Source organism: Salvelinus sp. IW2-2015, linkage group LG24 (genome assembly GCF_002910315.2).
Source record: "Salvelinus sp. IW2-2015 linkage group LG24, ASM291031v2, whole genome shotgun sequence".
Lineage (NCBI taxonomy): Eukaryota > Metazoa > Chordata > Actinopteri > Salmoniformes > Salmonidae > Salvelinus > Salvelinus sp. IW2-2015.
This window is the reverse complement of record NC_036864.1, coordinates 9,338,929-9,353,299: the sequence shown is the minus strand read 5'-3', so window position 1 is coordinate 9,353,299 and position 14,371 is coordinate 9,338,929. Positions and strand designations below refer to the sequence as shown.

The 14,371-nt window shown below is 41.8% G+C and overlaps 1 protein-coding gene across 1 annotated transcript; it reads right to left on the bottom strand.

Annotated features, from left to right (window-relative positions):
• Positions 1 to 4,750: 4,750 nt before the first annotated feature.
• Positions 4,751 to 12,062, bottom strand: LOC111951544 (mitochondrial inner membrane protease ATP23 homolog). Its single transcript, XM_023969719.2, has 6 exons — positions 11,813 to 12,062; positions 11,491 to 11,536; positions 6,210 to 6,291; positions 5,964 to 6,101; positions 5,769 to 5,852; positions 4,751 to 5,486 (listed from the first exon to the last, which is right to left on the bottom strand). The coding sequence occupies exons 1-6, from the start codon at positions 11,961 to 11,963 to the stop codon at positions 5,283 to 5,285; spliced, it is 705 nt and encodes a 234-aa protein (XP_023825487.1). The 5' UTR covers positions 11,964 to 12,062; the 3' UTR covers positions 4,751 to 5,282.
• Positions 12,063 to 14,371: the final 2,309 nt, after the last annotated feature.

Here is a 14,371-nt window from a genome sequence, read left to right as displayed (position 1 = left end):
TATATTTGAACATTTGTTAAATATGAAAAGGCATTGAGTCATTTCCCCTTGCCTTGAACGTACATGGATTGAATCATCGTCTTCCTTTTGACACTGCACACATACACATAATGATGAACAAAATTCCATCTTCATTGATGCTTGAAAAACCTTGCTTTAATTCAAATGTATTTTAATCAATACATCAGTAATTCGAGGCCAAACTGTGTTGTTTTGCAATTATGTGCTTGAGTGTTGCCTCAAGGTGGAGGAGTGAKGCACATCAAATCTGCCTCCGGATTCATGGAAAGGGAATATTAATGAATTAGCCAATATYAATGACAAAAACACTATGTTTGTGGAGGAAAGTTTGTTAAGGTTATTGSAGTTAGCTGAAAGGATTCATTAATGAGCACATGGCTCACAGAGAGAAAAAGCAGCCCCCCTGCTCTTCCCCCAAGACATTGTCCAATGGTTGTTATGCTAAWCACTTAATTAATACCAYGCATATCATTAGTGGAAAATKAAGATTCAAATGCCAGCAGACATTAATTACCGCTGAAGAACTTGTCGAGCATTTCTGCCATGAATGCTAACAATCTGCCAAGAGTCATTTATGAACATTCGTTTCATCTCTGTCATCTAGCAGACACAATGAGGTGCGGTGTTAAGATGCTTCGTATCACTAAACCACCTGTTGTTCTGCCCTGACCGTACATGCTATGTATGTCTGAGAGCAGAGATTTAAACAATTGTTGTTGAATATGTTACACAGTTACACGTTTATTATACTGTGGTGATGTAGATACAGTGATGACTTCATAGTGATCAAGTCAAAGTAGGGACTCTAAATTGAGAGGGGACTAGCCTAATTATATTTTTCACTCATTAAAATCGTTTCGCAAGAATATTAAGCCTACAGTGTTTCATTGGATCATTCATTGCAGAAGCATGGTAATGAACACATTTTTCTGTGGGGGAGGTTGAATATATAGGTGTTTTAAATTATAAATTGATCACAGTATTTTGAGTCAACTATGTGTTCACATAAGAACTGTTTAGCCAGGTAATTGATTTGCTAATATGTGCAGTTCGCCTTTAAAACTAGCCCGAGACTCAGTACCAATCCATTACATTTTAAAATATATATAAAGAAGATGATGATGGCCATTGGGTCTGTGCCAACCTATAAACACCTTCTTAATTAAATTCCCTACACACATAATTAATTGATTTCCAACCGCCATGCTGAGCACCTCTTACAGCAGTTACCTGCTGGGCAAGTTAATCGTCAGGTTAGATGTTTAGCCTGAGGTGGCTTTGTGCTGTGAATTATAATGATAGCTAGTCGTTTCAATTTCGTCAGAGTGAGCTGATAACAGTTTTCCTAATCATATTAATAGCCATAATGCCACAATGTGGGCACTTCTTAATTTACAGTATGCCTACATATCACACATATTTCAATTTTATCATTCATAACATAAGTGATCATTTAACATCCTTAAAGGCGGTAGTAAACCAGCTGATATTTGTTTAGTTTTAGTGCATCATGGTTATTATTATTTTGATGTATTGAGTGGTTAACAAGGACATTAAATGATTCGGGAATCCATTTTTAGAGAAGCAACCTTGTCCTCAATAAGCTGAAAGTCATTGTCCACTTCAGGCTAAAGAACAGGCACTGATGGACCCAATATTTTTMTTTTGTTATAGCATTRCCCAAGAGTGAGGCAGATGGGGCAGTGCATGACCATCTTAGCAAAACAAATGACCTAACCTTTTATATCACTYCTCAGAACTCTTAATTTGGGCTTAAATGAAACCTCATTTAACATCCGAAAAAAGTGTGAGAATGTACTGTCGTTTAAATTGTTATGGTAATCACCATACACAACAGATATGGAGAAACAKGCAATAATTGGCTAAAATACACCTTTAACATAATGGTGGACACATGCCAGGGTGTTTTGAAAGACAGATAACATTGGCAAGATCCATATACTGTAAATTCTACTGGACTAGTCTCTCTCCAGCTGGTTTTTACCCATGTTTCATGTTTACACTTCAGTGTATTACACTTCAGCATGCTACTTAGCTCACTCTCTGGACTGGAAGAGCCATCCAATTAGAACGAGTACCTGCTCCAGTTGTGGCGTAATAAGCTTGGTTTCACACCTGCCTCTTCAAAACTGTACCGTGGCACAAAGCATATACCCAGGGCTGTCCCTGCCAAAAAAAGTAAAGAACAATCCAGTGGCAACATTACTAACGAGCCATGCTTTCAAAATGCTGGGAACCTATTTGTGGAATTTTGGCACAAACCGGATTCCTTCTGTTTTTCAAGTTTAAAGATGAATTCCAAAAACATTATACCAAACACAAGTTCATGTTTTTAGTGTTACTCCTCACAACTAAATCTGGAATTATTCAAATTAAACACATTAGTTCATCAGTGAGGTCTGGGTTAATGTGTTGTCCTAGAGTAGATTAGAGAAGGCAGGGGACTTAAATGATGCTGGAACATTCTAATTAGAACTCAGTGGGAGCTGCCTGTTTAAATGGATGGAGTAATGAGATAAGTCATTCTCTCAGTGGTAACTTAATCACCATGCTCTATTTTACCCTACAAAGGCCTGGCATTCACCTGAACCAGGGCTCATTGAAATGGATTAAATCATCTGTATCACTAAAACTGTGATTGCACTTTCTTCTGTCTTCTTTATGGAGTCTAATCGACCACTGTAGCCTGAAGTTTGGTACATCAAGACTGCCATCCTAAGGACAATGATGGTACTACAGATACGATGACTCCTGATGTGTCATAGGYCTTGAATGCAAGGATCAAAATTGAGCATGCAGATGTGCGGAGCGTYTATATATTCGGCATTGGTTCTGCACTTCAACTGAGATGTGTGAAATCACSCAATATGTACAGGAGTCAACTGCTTGGTCCTGTGTGAACCAAGTCAGTCAGTTCCAATTCCAAAATCATGTTGCTAAAGTTGTTTTACATGAGGCAGATTTGGGGAAAATACCATAAAGGAAGGACCTATTGAATTAGATTACACCAGCCATTCAAACAAGTATAAAAGTCATAAATCCACATACTCAGGTGTATGTATGGGGGAGAAAAGGATAATGTCACAAAGCACAGTGTTGTTCAATATGGCAATTAACATAGTTAAATTAATAATTCTACAAGTAATTGTATTGTTTTATATGAATGGCAGTATATTTTCTTGTGTGGTATTCCCATAGTCCTTTGGCTAATATCCTCTAACTGCTGTTGTTTACTAGTTATTATGCAGTTAAGACTAATCCCCTGCTTGCCTATGAGGGCGCAATTATTTGCAAACTACTCAAATGAACCTAATCTTCTTTTCTTTGTCTTATTCAACTAACTCCTCTTGCTGTTTGATCCCGTGTAAGATGTATGCCCTCTGTAGTGCCTGTTGGTGGAGTGTACATTAAAGACAAGTACAGTGTAACTTTCACCACACTATTCCTAATTACAATTCAAATGTCGTAGTCGAGGTCTGGACTCTTTGCGATAGCCTGAGAGTCACCATATGCAGCAAATGGTGAGGGAAGATTATGGGGCTAATTCCCGCGTAAWCGTTCCTCATTAATCCAAAGAAGGACAACGGATTCTCAAAATGCTAATGTCCTATAAAAATGTCCCCAGTTATATTTTACAGAGGAAGTTTATAAGATGTAGAGGTAGTGTTTGCCATCATGTGTCTGGGGAATACGTTTTTTGTTTTCCCCCCACACACTGAGAAAGAGAGGCCTCGGCTGCACTGACATTCAGAGGGCAACAGTGTACCTTAAAATATAGGTGAGAATCAGTGGAGGCTCCTCRGAGGAGGAAGGTGAGGACCATCCTCCTCAGTGAATTTCATAAAAATGTATGTCCTGAATACAAAGTGTTATGTTTGGGGCAAATCCAACACAACASATCACTGAGTACCACTCTTCATATTCTCAAGCATGGTGGGGGCTGCATCGTGTTATGGGCATACTTGTCATCTGCAAGGATTTGGGAGTAAAAAATAAATAAATGAAGAAAACTGAATAAAGCTAAGAGGCAAAACCCAAGAGGAGAATCTGGTACCGTCAGCTTTCCAACAGACACTGGACACAAACGCACTTCCTTTACAACAGCTCTGAGCTGCTCGGCGAAGCGCAAGAAGTATGAATGCCATGATTTCTGCGGAAGCCATATCACCATAAATGCTSCACGGCCAATGCAGATGTCAGATTGAACATGCAGCRTCTTTCACCCAGAAAGACTCACAGCTTTCATCGCTGCTAAAGGTGATTCTAACATGTATTGACTCAGGGGGTTAATAAATACATATGTAATGAAGATGTTTTATTTTTGATATTTTAATCCCACTTTGGAACACAACAAAATGTATAAAAAGTCAAAGGGTGTGTATACKTTCAGAAGGCACTCTATATGRTCTTGAGAAGTAACATCACTTGTCCAACTTGTTCAAGAAATGATTYGCTCATCTGATGGATACATGATTTGCTCATCTGATGGATAAATGATTTGCTCATCTGATGGATAAAGGAATGATGCTGACATGGATTAATGCATGCTTCTTGATAACAGGAAACATGCTTATTTAGATTTCATACTGTCCTCAGGGAATGCTGTGTCTGTTTAATGTAACTTGGGTATTAACTGAGCACTTCGTAGAATTCGTTTTTTTAAACTTCTTTGTCAATTCATAAATGCGATAATAATCAAGGCTCAATATCATATTCATAATAATCAAATATTTATTTCAACAAGTTGACTTATTCAGTACAGTACAATAAAATCTATTTACAGTGAACTCCCAGTTCTCAGTCATTGTATGTCCACATGGCTGAGTAGAGGGGTGGTAGACACATTTCCCTAGGAAATGTGTCCCCACCTTTCAGTCTTGAAATCTTTTACAGGCATYATATACCCTTCACAAACACCAACTTTGGAACCGCTCAAAAAGGACGACCAAAAAATATTTGGGCCACATTTATCAATGTCCAAAAGGAAACCACTCCATCACATTGTTTAGCTTTAGCATTAGAGTCCACAAAAGTGTGCCATAAAAACATATAATTTATTATATCCTTTGACTTAAATGACAGAGAGAAAGAACTCTGAATATTTCCCTTCAGGAGGTAATTTCATACCATTTTTGACACAGCCATTCTGCTGAGGGCAGTGGTAGGTTGCCCRGGTTTATGAAAGGATCCTCACAATAGCACCCATGGAAATTACACRTAATTGTACACGTAATAACACATTAAAGGTTTGCGTAATACCGATCTCGGTTCTCAAAATCTCTGTAGGCAAACTTGGCGTCCTTCTTGTCATGTGGGATGCGGCCGAAAGGGGCGTGGTCATTGAAGCAGGTGTCGAATACCTCGTCCACCACTTTCTCTGCCTCCTCTCGGCTCACCTTCCTAACAGCAAGGATGGAGCGCAAGGCACGTCCACGAACACATTCCTGATAGGTAGTAGTGAATGGGTTAGGTAGGGAATTCTTCAAGTRAATATTGGCCATCATAAGCACTTCTTGTTAATCGCTAAGCACTGAAAAAGGCAGTGCTATACTTGCCATTACATTGTACTACAGTTTCAACTAAACCGGTTGTCAATTCAGACATACCAATTCACGGGATGGGAAAAATCATGTTATGCTATACCATGAAGGATACYAGTTGACTGAAATACATACAAGTAAGAATAATTTGGTTTGCAGTGAATTCACATGATCTCCAGATATTACCTGATGGTGCTTCTTGAGGCCAAAGTTGAACCTGGATACTTCATTGTGGAAAGAGCAATCCCCACTGAGATTGGCTGCTCGAATCTGAAAAATAAGAGCTGAACAATTAACATGACTTCCTTTAAAACACAATTAAAACTGAGCACAAACACAATTCATTTCCCCATGACATGCACGTTCAACTCTTGGTCTCACCTCTGAGCAGGCCAAGTGCTTGAAGTTGTTAAACCAATCCACATGCGCCCGGCAGTGGTCAAAGGCATGGATGAGCTCATGTGTAACCACTCGGTTCATGTGGGACTGCTGGTGAATATTATTCTGACACAAAACAATCTAGAAATGGGAAGGGGGAAAGACAATTGGTATCTTATAGATGAGATACAAAGTACACAGTGTAGCATGTGAACCTGTACACAAAGGTAACGGTTMTAGCTTTCTTACTTGTGATGATGTTGCATCAAAACCACCACTGACAGTCCCATCACAGTCTTCACAGGAGAAATGTCTATCTTTGTACACTGCACTGAAGAGACAAAATAATACTTGACAAAGGGGTAATAATAATGATGTCAAATGTACATTAGCATGGAAGAAAAAGAAGAAGAAACCCCCGGCATGATATATCTATTACRTCACGTGTCAAACTCATTCCACAGAGGGCAGACTGTCTGCAGGTTTTCGCTCCACCCCTGTACATGACTGATGAATTAAGGTCAGTAATTAGTAAGGAACTCCCCTCACCTGGTTGTCTAGGTCTTAATCGAAAGGAAAAAAACTAAAAAACAGGCACTCGGCCCTCCGTAGAATTAGTTTGACACCCCTGTAATACCTACAGTGAGTGTACAAAACATTTTTAGTTCACCTTTATTTAACCAGGTAAGCTAGTTGAGAACAAGTTCTCGTTTACAACTGCGACCTGGCCAAGATAAAACAAAGCAGTGCGACACAAACAACAACACAGAGTTACACATGGAATAAACAAGCGTACAGTCAATAACACAATAGAAAGAAAAAAAAACATTAGGAACACCTGCTCTTTCCATGACAAACTGACCAGGTGAAAGCTATGATCCCTTTTTGATGTCACTAAATCCACGTCAGTGTAGATCAGTGGGATTCAAAATCGGGATCGCAACCCCACTAGGGAACTGCACTGGCGTCGCCAATTAAAAATAAATAATTTATATAAAACATTAAGAGTACAGATTATTGTATGGGACATTTTACAGAGTAAATATATTTATTGGTTTATTTTGGTAAGAGATGAAAAATTCATTGCATTAAGGTTATTTGTTAATGTAAAAAAATCTGAATTTTCTTAGGGGAAAAATGGGGTCCTCAGAAATTCTGGCGAAAAAACGGGGTCCCGCTGAAAAAGTTTGAATACCATTGGTGTAGATGAATGGGAGGAGACATGGATTGTGTATGTGCAAAAAAATTATTAAGTGCCTTTGATAGTAAGAGCCAGGCACATCGGTTTGATTGGGTCAAGAACTGCAACGCTGCTGGGTTTCTCAAGCTCAACAGTTTCCGTGTGTATTAACAATGGTCCACCACCCAAAGGATATCCAGCCAAMTTGACGACTTTGGGAAGAATTGGAAGTCAACATGGGCCAGCATCYCTGTGGAACACTTGACACCTTTGTGGAGTCCATGCGCCGACTAATTGAGGCTGTACTGAGGGCAAAAGGGGGTGCAACTCAATATTAGGAAGGTGTTTGTTTACATCCCTGTTAGTGAGCACTAGTGAAAATCCATCCATCTTACAGGTGTGGCATATCAAGAAGCTGATTAAACAGCATGATCATTACACAGGTGSACCTTGTGTTGGGGACAATAAAAGGCCACTAAAATGTGCAGTTTTGTCACAAAATACAATGCCACAGATGTCTCAAGTTGAGGGAGCGTGCAATTGGCATGTTGACTGCAGGAATGTCAACCAGAGCTGTKGCCAGAGAATACAATTTTRATTTCTCTACCAKAAGTCGCCTCAAACAYCATTTTAGAGAATTTGGCAGTACGTCCAACTGGCCTCAMAACCACAGATCATGTGTAAACACACCAGCCCAGGCCCTCCACATCCGGCTTCTTCACCTGCGGGATCGTCAGAGACCAGCCACCTGGACAGCTGACGAAACATGGGTTTTGCACAACCGAAGAATTTCTGCACAAACTGTCAAAAACCATCTCAGGGAAGCTCATCTGCGTGCTCGTCGTCCTCATTAGGGTTTTGAAGTTCATCGTCATAACTGACTTCAATGGGTAAATGCTCACCTCGATGGTCACTGGCACGCTGGAGAAGTGTGTTCTTCACGGATGAATCCCAGCTTCAGCTGTTCCTGGGCAKATGGCAGACAGCGTGTGTAGTGCYGTGTGGTTTGCTGATGATGTCAACGTTGTGAACAGAGTGCCCCATGGTGTCAGTGGGGTTATGGTATGGGCAGGCATAAACTACAGACAATGAACACAATTGCATTTTATCGATGGCAATTTGAATGCACAGAGATACCATGACGAGATTCTGAGGCCCATTGTCAAGCAATTAATCCGCTGCCATCACCTCATGTTTCAGCATGATAATGCATGGCCCGTGTCGCAAGGATCTGTACACAATTCCTGGAAGCTGAAAATGTCCTAGTTCTTCCACRGCCTGCATACTCACCAGACATGATGCCCATTGAGCATGTTTGGAATGCTCTGGATCGACATGTACAAAAGCGTGCTCCAGTTCTCGCCTATATCCAGCAACTTCGCACAGCCATTGAAGAGGAGTGGGACAACATTCCACAGGCCACAATATACAGCCTGATCAACTCTATGCAAAGGAGATGTGTCGCGCCTCATGAGGCAAATGGTGGTCACACCAGATACTGACTGGTTTTCTGATCCACGCCCCTACCTTTTTTTAAAGGTATCTGTGACCAACAGATGCATGCATATCTGTATTCCCRGTCATGTGAAATTTGTAGATTAGGGCTTAATGAATGCATTTAAATTGACTGATTTCCTGTAACTCAGCAAAATCTGAAATTGTTACATGTTGYGTTTATATTTTTGTTCAGTGTACAATAAATCAGTGTCATGGCAGCTAGACCCGAGCATTATGGCAGCTAGAMCCGAGTAACGTGTTTTTTGCAATGAATGAGCTGCACCGGGTGATACAAGGAGGAAACATAGCCCCGGGATTGGATGGGCTATGCTATGAGCAACTTAAACACCTGGATGATTTGGTACTGGAGGAGGAACTGGCGTTAATGAATACAGTATGAGAAGGGGCGTTACCAGCACTGTGGAAACATGCCTTAGTGGTACCAACTGTAAAACCGTGAAAAGAAGCATCACACCCGGGTTCATACAGACCCATAGCGTTGACCTCTGTACTGTGTTAAGTAATGGAAAGAATGGTCACAGACAGATTAGTACATATGTTTGAGAGTAAATGTATGTTTTCCTCGTACCAGAGTGGTTTTAGGTTAGGACGGTGTACTATGGACTCAGTGCTAGTACTGGACTGTGATATAAAGAAGGCGCTGGCCAACAAGGAGGGAGTGGTGGTGTTGTTTCTGGACATTGAAATGGCATACGACATGCTCTGTAAAGGGGGACTGCTGCTGGAGTTATATTCTGCTGGGGTGAGTGGTTGCTGTTTAATTGGATCCAGGATTTCTTCAAGAACCGGACCACACAGGTCGAAGTTGGTGGAGCTTATTCTGAGTTAGTGGGGATAGAGAATGGGACACCGCAGGGAAGTGTAATTAGTCCAGTTTTGTTTAACATAAATGGTGAATGCCATGTTCCAGGATGTTGGGCCTGGGTTTGGCCTTTCCCTGTTTTCCGATTATGGGGCGCTCTGGAAAAGAGGAAGGAATATCCTGTTTGTGGTCCAGAAGGTGCAAGAGGCAATGGAAAAGGTGGTGGATTKGGCAGATAAGTGGGGATTTAGAATTTAAGCAGCAAAGACCAAGTTTGTAATTTTGGGATTTAAAAGAAAGAAGGTGGTGCCAGGGCTTGAAATGTGTGGTTGACTGCTGGAACGGGTCAATGCATTTCAAATTCATGGAGGTTTGGTTGGAAGTGAATGACCTAGAGGATCCATGTGGGGAATATTTTTTTTTGAAAGGTGTGGTAAAGTTATTAATATAATATGGTGCCTGTCCGGGATATCTTGGGGAGCAGACATAAGCTCCATACAAATGATTTACCAAGCAATGATCTGCTCAGTGCTGGACTATGGGACTATGGCATTTGGGTCGGTGGCAGCTACAACACTACAGATGTGGTACAGGCAATTGCGCTGCGGTTGTGCTGTGGGGCATTTCAAACTACCCCTATCCCTGCKTTGTTGACTGAAATGGAGGAGGTTCCGTTGAGGGTACAACTAGCTAAGCTGGCCATGCGCTATGGGGATGAAAGTGCAGGGGAATGTATCATCTCACCCTGCAAGGTGTCTGTTGGGRGAGGCATGGGAATGGGGAGAGGGAACTGGAGTGAGAAGAGGTAGGCCAAGCTATCTGACCCAAGTGCAGGAATGGGAGGTCTGGAAGTGGGGGTCCCTGTCTGCTGGCTGTGTGTTCCTCGGAGGCTGTTGCCAGAGCCTGATGTTGACATGACCATTCTTGATGTAATAAGGACTGTAGAGAGCCTTCTCCGGTGGTTGAGGCCCATCTGCCGTGGGCCTGGGGGTCCCTACTTACACTTATTCACAGATGGATCAAAGAAACCAGGCAGTGGGAGAGCAGAGTTTGGGATACATGTTCCCGGTTTCAGATACATCAGGGGGGGCAGCTGTCTGATGGAGTTTCAGTCTTCTCTGCTGAAATGCTAGCACTAGTGTGAGCATTGGGATGGGTGGARGAAGTGGGGCCTAAAACTGYAATTTTGTGTTCAGACTCTGCTGCCAGCCTGGTTGCGCTGAGAGAAGGGAAGTCAAAGGCACGYCCAGACCTGATAATAGAGCTGATGATGGCTCTTTATCAGGTGGGGCAGAAAGGCTGCAAGGTAGGTTTTCTGTGGGTCCCAACTCATGTTGGGGTAGGGGGAAATGAGGCAGCCGATATGGTGGCAAAGGCCGCATTCAGGAGGGAGAGGTGGTGGTCCCATTAGGGGGGATGGAATGTAGGAGCATCATAGCAGAGGTGTTGACCAGGAGTGGCAACGTGAGTATGAGAGAGAGGAGCGGGGTAGGAAGTTTTTGTCTGAGGAAGGGCTGTGTAAGAGGAAGGGCAGTAGGTATCTGGGGAGGGAAAGGAGGGATGGGGTTCTGGTGACGAGGCTGAGGTTGGGGCATTGTGGATTGGGACGTGTGTTATTGTTAGTGGAGAAACACCCAGATGGCAAGTGTGAGGAATGTGGGGAGGTAGAGACTGTACTACTGTGACACATGTTCTGTTATAGCAGACAGTATTCTGAGGATAGGAGGATATTTTTCTGTGAGCTGACTAAATTGGGTGTAACCACATTTTCGCTTGTAACTATTTTGGGCTCMAATGACAGGCGGAGMAAAATAGAAAGGAAGCTGTKGTGGTTTCTTTATTCCATCGGTTTGCACCTAGGCTATTTATATAATGAAGTGTGTTTTCACTCTCCAGCCTGAGAAAGGCAGCAATAGGCATTACGGTGTCTATAGTCTGCAGGTAACTGATAGGAGGAAGAAGAAGAATTATGGCAGCTGACAGCTGTGTTGAGTTGTGATTGTTGAGGATAGTGGCTGGCTGACACTTACCATCCTGAGCTTTTCATGGCTCCAAGGAGAAGCTTTGCATATGGACCTGAAAGGGATATAGAATGAGATTAGGCCTAATCGGTTATGCACCTTGACAGCAATCAGGTCATTCAACAACTAGCGTATAGCTAACTGGCTTACTCATGACAGTCTCTTTACTGTTCAACGATAGCTAGCTAGTTGGCTAGCTAGAAACATGGCTATGACGTATATGACAAATGTAAACATGGCATCAATGGTTACACGGTCATCTAGCTAACTATTGCCATGCGATATAATTTGAGGATGACAGACATATCAGCTTGCTAGCCTGTTAGCTTACTTGTTTCCATTGCGAATTGTAGCATGACCTGACATTTGTGATTGAAAGTGAACAAGCTTTCTGCTATCGATCTCTTTTGGAACTTTCCCGAATTCCTCTCCGGGAATAGGTTATATCCATAGTCATCTTCTTGCTGTTCAGTTTGACCCATTGCATGAAAATTGTTTCTAAAATAGCTACTTTTGTTTCTAGGAACAAGCACAGCCTAGCAACGAGAGGTCGTTCTCTGTTTTTCAAATCACGTGGTAAACCAGACCGAGGTCAACTTAGTTTAATATTGGATATTCGTATTTCAATCATCAATAGCTCTTACACGGTGTGTCATGACTATGATAATGATATACTGTTTTTTTAATAATATATATATATATATATATATATATATATATATATATATATATATATATATATATGAGAGATGTATGGAGAAGAATCCACACCTTTTTTCTATGCACCCATGCTGATTCAGAATATACCATTTTCATAGTCAAGGCACGCTTGGATCAATAGCCATTGACAAGAGAAAACAGAATATCCAGTATAAACTAAATTGACCTTGTAAACCAGAGGTGAAAGATTAAATGAATGTCTGCAACAACATTGTAGCAAGCTAGTTACAGAAAATACATTTGCTTTTTCTAATATAATTACGAACAAGGTTTATTGAAACACATTACTCCATGCATTGGCAAGTGACATTGACTGCGTGCACGTTCGGTRTAGAAGAAAACGCAAAGGCTGCTGGGAGATGCTGTCAAAGGGAGAGTCGGATGAAGCGAGACMGTGGATGGTGGTTGGAAGAGCGCGCTTATTTGAAATGGAAAAGCGTCGCGGTAGCTTTTGATGAAGAAGAACCTCAAGATGAAGCAGCCGCTTTATAAATTGAGCGCTACATCCCGAGGGGTTCGTGCTGATTGTATGGAGATTGTGACAGCCGGTTAAATGGCGTCCCTTGAGAAGGCAAGAACAATATGTATGTCAGGAGAAGTGCAGTATTATCACAAGGAGATGTATACTTGGAATACTGAGAGAGAGAGAGAGAGATGGTTAAAAATGGTGGGGAAAAGGGAGATGGTTTGTTAAAGAAGAATGGTAGAAAGTGTAAGCAGAGTAAGCTGAGGAGAAATGGAAGTGAATGAGGTTGAAGTATCAGAGGTGAAGTTCTCGGAGCCGAGGCTTGCACCGAGGGTCAGGATAAAGATGAGTCTGACAGTAGGAGTGAAGTTCTTGGGAAAGGGGGACCCTTGCCTTTTCGCTGATCCATTTGTGGTTTCAGGATGGGTGAAAACAGAGTTGGGTGCTGTGGAATCGGTGAAGGTAACCAGAAGTTGTCTTGTGATAATTGTTTGTTTCTGCTGGTCAGAGGGAGAAGGCGCTCCGCGTTAAAAGGAATGGGGGTGTAACAGTATAACTTTAGTACGTCCACTCGCCCCGACCTCGGGCGCGAATCAGGGACCCTCTGCACACATCAACAACAGTCACCTACGAAGCATCGTTACCCATCGCTCCACAAAAGCCGCGGCCCTTGCAGAGCAAGGGGAACCACTACTTCTAGGTTTCAGAGCAAGTGACATAACTGATTGAAACGCTATTAGCGCGTACCCGCTAACTAGCTAGCCATTTCACATCCGTTACAGGGGCAAGACATGCAAATWGTTTTGCTTTCAAGAAATGGGTGCCATTGAAAGGAGTGATTGCTGGAGTAGCAGTAAATGTAAAAGTTGACCAGCTGAAGGGGAAGATTCCCGATGTTTGTGATGCTCGTCGTTTGGTGCGACACAGACAGGGTGTCGTGAGTGGTTTAAATAGAAGTCATTGTCTGTTATTTTGAGTTCTGATTTTGAGTCTTTGCCCGACAGTGATGTTAGGATATATACGTTATCCTGTACTAGCTTTTGTGCCAAATGCATTATGTTGTTACAGGTGTCAAGCTTATGGGCATGCAAATTATTTTTCMCCTCTGCCTATTTATTGCCTACCTCTTCTACATTTGCACACAATGTACATAAATCTTTCTATTTTTATTTTCTTTTGTGTTTTTGACTGTACGTTTGTTTATATGTAACTCTGTTTTTGTCGCACTACTTTACTTTATCTTGGCCAGGTCGCACTTGTAAATGAGAACTTGTTCTCAACTGGCCTACCTGGTTAAATAAAGATGAAATAAAAATAAGTAAAAATGTGGCAGCAGTGTGTAGAAGGGAGGTTCCTAAGTGTGAGAAATGTGCAGAAGAGCATGAGACAAAGGAATGTGTAGCATTGGGGAATGTAGTGGTATGCGTTAATTGTAGGGGTGCTCATGKGGCTGTGGATCAGAAATTTCCCCTGCGAGAAAGACAGGTTTAGGTTTCCAGGTTTAGAGTAGTGGAGAAGTTGTCATATGCTGAGGCAGTAAAGAAAGTAGAGGAAGATTGGTCAAGGGGGACAGATCCTGAGATGAGTGGTGTGAGTAGTAGATCTGTACCAGTACAGAGGGATAGGCCAACAAGTGATATATTATTCTGTACGATTTAGATTTGTTGCATTTATAGCAATGGTTATCAACTGTACTGCAGGGAT

Bases quoted from the DNA above. Each gene is read 5' to 3' on its own strand.
- LOC111951544 (XM_023969719.2), bottom strand. From the start codon at position 11,963: ATGGGTCAAACTGAACAGCAAGAAGATGACTATGGATATAACCTATTC. The intron at 11,537-11,812 runs GTAAGCTAACAG...TATCCCTTTCAG, and splicing joins ACAATTCGCAATGGAAACAA to GTCCATATGCAAAGCTTCTC. The intron at 5,487-5,768 runs GTAATATCTGGA...ACTACCTATCAG, and splicing joins GCCTCAAGAAGCACCATCAG to GAATGTGTTCGTGGACGTGC.